Genomic DNA, 4909 nt, shown 5'->3' on the forward strand with positions numbered 1-4909 from the left:
TAGACTATAATGATTTAATACAACAAAATGTTGTTTAAATGCTGAGCACTTTATGTCCCTACCAGCCATTTTCCCGGACTCGCAAATGCTTCACAATGTATTTCTTTGTAGGCTCTAGCCTTGAAATAATTGGAATAATATAGCCTGAATAATTCATTTCCGTTCCTTAGTCTCCCTGTCTGGCTCCTGACCTATTTAGAGTGTTGATATGCTGTTTAATATGAAATGTAGCCTACTTGAAATGATGAGCGCTTCTTACATTCACCATTTCATGTGGTGGTTTGGTTTGGTTTCAATACTTCATAACCAAATAGTAGGTCCATGTAGTCACAAAAATAGATGGGTGTTGTGACAAGAGATTGTGATTTTAATGAATGGAGCAATTTTTTTTTCTTCCTGCGAGCTTGGAGCAGAGCGGTTGTAAAGGATGTGGAGCGGCTGGAGTGGTGATTACCGAGATTTCACACCACTCAACTATGTTCACATACTCTGATTGGCAATACATTGCATCAGCAATCCAGGGTTTATATACATCACTGGTCTCAACCACAATCTTTTTTTGTTTTTTTGGTGCGTTCAAGACAACTGGGAACTCCGAAAAATACGAGAACAAATCATGACTCTCAGTGATCTTCAGATCGGAGAGTCGGTGCTCTAGAAAAAAGGCCCGTGTTCCCGAGTTGGTATTGCGAGTTGGATGACAGTTCAAAACTATTTTTCCCAGTCAGAGCTCATCTTTTTCCGAGTTCCCAGTTGTCTTGAACGCACTAAAGTCGGAGAATTCCGAGTTCCCAGTTGTTTTGAATGCGTCAATATACTGTGCGTCACACAGGTCACAACCAATGATTTATAAAAATACTGGATTGCTGATGCCATGTAATGGCCATTGAGAGGCTTTGAAGCCACCGGTTGGCCATATTGGCACTCCCCAATAGGAACAGTCCTCCATAGGAATTAATGGAATTCTACAGAATTTCAATAAAATTATTCAAGGACAAAATTGCATGTGTTTAAGTACTTTTTATTAAAGTGGGGACATTGACATTAGTAATCCAAAAAATATATACTTTAAGGAAAATGTTTTTATATTTTTACATTTTCATTTTTATGTTTAGCTCACATAATATAATTTAAAAGTCTCCATTTGTATTTATTTAACCTTTATTTAACTAAGCAAGTCAGTTAAGAACAAATTGTTATTAACAATAACGGCCTACCAAAAGGCAAAAGGCCTCCTGCGGGGACGGGGGCTTGGGACTAAAAAAGTTAAATAAATACAATATAAATATAGTAAAAAACACACATCACAACAAGAGAGACACAACACAACACTACATAAAGAGACACCTAAGACAACAACATAGCAAAGGCAGCAACACATGACAACACAGCACGGTAGCAACACAACATGGTAGCAGCACAAAACATGGTACAAACATTATTGGGCACAGACAACAGCACAAAGGGCAAGAAGGTAGAGACAACAATACACATCCATTAATGTGTCTGTAATATAATACACGTGGCAAAAACGAATGTAAAAATCAATAAATTGATTTCTATTAGCTTCCAGAATATTTGTTACAATGGTGGGGGAGTGTCAAGAGCAGTCATTTAGTGTATATATAAATCATTGGTCACAACTGATAGCAACGACCAAAGTCAGAGAGGAAGAGGGGAAGCGAGAGGTTTTACTCGTCCAAAATCTGTCCGTGTGAGATAAGACCTTTTTGTACGGAGGTCTTTGAGAGACTGTCGAATTACGTGAGGCTTATTTGATCCAATAGAAGTTTTGTAATATTTAGGCGGTTACAAATGTACTGATATAAGTGGATGCACGTGGCATTCCGTAAACATTGTTGTTCACACAGCTATCTGCCCTCTCATTGGCTAGAATGGTCCCACATGATCTCACATGCCTTCACTCATCGAGGACTTGTATTTCCATTGTTAGAGTGACAACTCGGCTATCTTGTCAATATTATAGGTAATATTTGCCAAAGCGGATCATCGCTCCTGTTCAAGGTAAATTGGGTCCGTGGAGAAAAAATGTTTGATTGATTCTATAGTGTCGTCACGTTCTGTTAACATGACGACAAAGTGTATTTATGGGCTTCATGTAAAAACTCTGACAGCAACGCAACACAACATTGTAATTTCTACATTTTAGAATGATTTGAAAACTACTAGGCCGAGACCGTTATAAAAGAGACACTTCCCCTTTCAAAGGTCAATTGAAAGCCACACCTATTATACCTGATGCTATATAAACTGAGCACATGAGAGCACTTGCCATTGAATGTGTTCAAAGGTGAGTGTGTAGGTTAAGTTGATGTGGGAAATGCAGGTAAACCCTCTTGTGACTTACATTAACGATGTGTGAAACTGTTTAACAGCTTTAATTAACTCCTCAAAAAAGACACCTATTCCACGACTGCAAAAAAAATGGTAAGTACTTTTTCATTAGTTGATTGGGTTTTTCTTCGGCATTGTACTGTGGCCTAAGGAGTAGCCTAAGGAGTGTTTTTTTTCTTGACAGAGGGAGTGCATTTCTGTCCACATTGGCCAAGCAGGAGTCCAGATGGGCAATGCATGCTGGGAGTTGTATTGTTTGGAGCATGGTTTCCAGCCAGATGGAACCATTCACGAGAACACTGCTCCTCAATTGACTGACTCATCGTTTGGCACTTTCTTCAGTGAGACTGGGGCTGGGAAATATGTTCCCAGGGCCATCTTCTTAGATTTGGAGCCTACGGTCATTGGTGAGGAAGTGCAAGCTGCATGTATAGTGGTGGTCTGCCTTAACCTGGTCTCAGATCTGTTTTGTGGTTTTGCTTACTCCTATGTTCATTGTCATTGAATGACCTTAAAGAGTTAAGACTGCACAAACAGATCTGGGAGCAGGCTCTGTCTGCCCCAAATGGCAAACAATTCATGGTATGCATTTTGTAATGATTCAGTGTTTGTAGCATTTGATGCTGTTCTGTGGTAGAACATTGCCTTTATATTGTGTTCATATGTATGTCATTGATTTTGTTGTAGATGAGATTAGGAACGGCCACTACCGTCAGCTGTATCACCCTGAACAACTCATCAGTGGCAAGGAAGACGCTGCCAATAACTACGCTCGGGGCCATTACACCATCGGCAAGGAGATTGTGGACTCTGTCATGGACAGGATGCGCAAAATGGTGAGCTGCTGCTGAACGTTTAAAGGGCCACTGCTGTTTACCATCCATTTTAGATCATTTATATTGATATACCCATTGACTGGTTAGCTTGGCTCAACTTTATCATAACCCCAAAAAACAAGATTGTTTTACTGCTTAATGTTTTGTTTAAAATCTCTCAAGTTCCAACATTGGGTGAATTACTAATGATCCCATGTCTTCTGTCTTCAGGCTGACCAATGCACTGGACTACAAGGGTTCCTCATCTTCCATAGTTTTGGAGGTGGGACCGGCTCTGGCTTTGGGGCCCTGTTGATGGAATGCCTGTCTGTGGATTACGGCAAGAAGTCTAAACTAGAGTTCTCAGTCTACCCTGCTCCCCAGGTGTCCACAGCAGTGGTGGAGCCCTACAACTCCATCCTGACCACCCACACCACCCTGGAGCACTCTGACTGCTCTTTCATGGTGGACAACGAGGCCATCTTTGACATCTGCAAGCGTAACCTGGGAGTGGAGCGGCCATCTTACACCAACCTGAACCGCCTCATCGCCCAGATTGTCTCCTCCATCACAGCCTCCCTGCGCTTCGATGGAGCTCTCAACGTAGACCTGACAGAGTTCCAGACTAACCTTGTGCCTTACCCCCGTATCCACTTTCCCCTGGTCACCTACGCTCCCATCATCTCAGCAGAAAAGGCCTACCACGAGCAGCTCTCTGTCCCTGAGATCACCAACGCCTGCTTTGAGCCGGCTAACCAGATGGTGAAGTGTGATCCCAGACGCGGCAAGTACATGGCCTGCTGCTTGCTGTACCGTGGCGACGTGGTTCCCAAAGACGTCAACGCAGCCATTGCCAGCATCAAGACCCGGCGCAACATCGAGTTTGTGGATTGGTGTCCCACTGGGTTCAAGGTGGGGATCAACTACCAGCCCCCTACGGTGGTTCCTGGAGGAGACCAGGCCAAGGTCCAGAGGGCTGTGTGTATGCTGAGTAATACCACAGCCATCGCTGAGGCTTGGAGTCGTCTGGACCACAAGTTTGACCTGATGTATGCCAAGAGAGCCTTCGTGCACTGGTATGTAGGTGAGGGCATGGAGGAGGGGGAGTTCTCTGAGGCCAGAGAGGATATGGCTGCTCTGGAGAAGGACTATGAGGAGGTGGGGGCAGACTCTGGGGATGCCTGTGAGGATGAATAATAAATGTTTGACAGTCCTTTTTGGTCTACAGTAACACCTAATAAAAACAATTGTTTTGAGATGTACTATTCACAGATTGCTGTGTCATTTATTAAGTTTTTTTAAAGATGGCTGGTTGGCATGTGGTTGTAACCAGGTTGAAGGGTCACATGATGGTTTAGCTAAGCTTTGTGGGAGATGGTGTTCTAGAGCAAATTATTTAAAGGGGGGAAACTTCACCTGCTGCTTGGTCCTCATTTTGTTTTCCCTTGCTGACCATTACCAATGCTCCCTCCAAGCTGTGAGCAGGCATGCTGCTCCCCAGACTGCCGCACTGATAAATATCAGCACGCACGAGACAGCACTTCACTCAACTTTCTAGTTTCCCCCTTAAAACTATCAATGTTTTTCTCTGCTGTGGGAATTGTGCTCAAATCCATATTAACCATTGTCAATGTAACATACAGACACAAAATGAACATTGTACACTAAGTCTTCCTAGCTTCAAGGCATTGGCGACGGATTCTATTGCAGTACTCTACAGCCCAGTGCACCATAAGCTA

General features: G+C 43.0%; 1 protein-coding gene across 1 annotated transcript; it reads left to right on the plus strand.

The window, feature by feature from the left end:
* Positions 1 to 2306: 2306 nt before the first annotated feature.
* LOC129812813 (tubulin alpha chain-like) lies at positions 2307 to 4437 on the plus strand. The gene is made up of 4 exons (XM_055864708.1): positions 2307 to 2448; positions 2540 to 2762; positions 3043 to 3191; positions 3402 to 4437. The coding sequence occupies exons 1-4, from the start codon at positions 2446 to 2448 to the stop codon at positions 4365 to 4367; spliced, it is 1341 nt and encodes a 446-aa protein (XP_055720683.1). The 5' UTR covers positions 2307 to 2445; the 3' UTR covers positions 4368 to 4437.
* The last annotated feature ends 472 nt before the right edge of the window (positions 4438 to 4909 follow it).

This window comes from Salvelinus fontinalis, chromosome 2, assembly GCF_029448725.1.
Source record: "Salvelinus fontinalis isolate EN_2023a chromosome 2, ASM2944872v1, whole genome shotgun sequence".
Lineage (NCBI taxonomy): Eukaryota > Metazoa > Chordata > Actinopteri > Salmoniformes > Salmonidae > Salvelinus > Salvelinus fontinalis.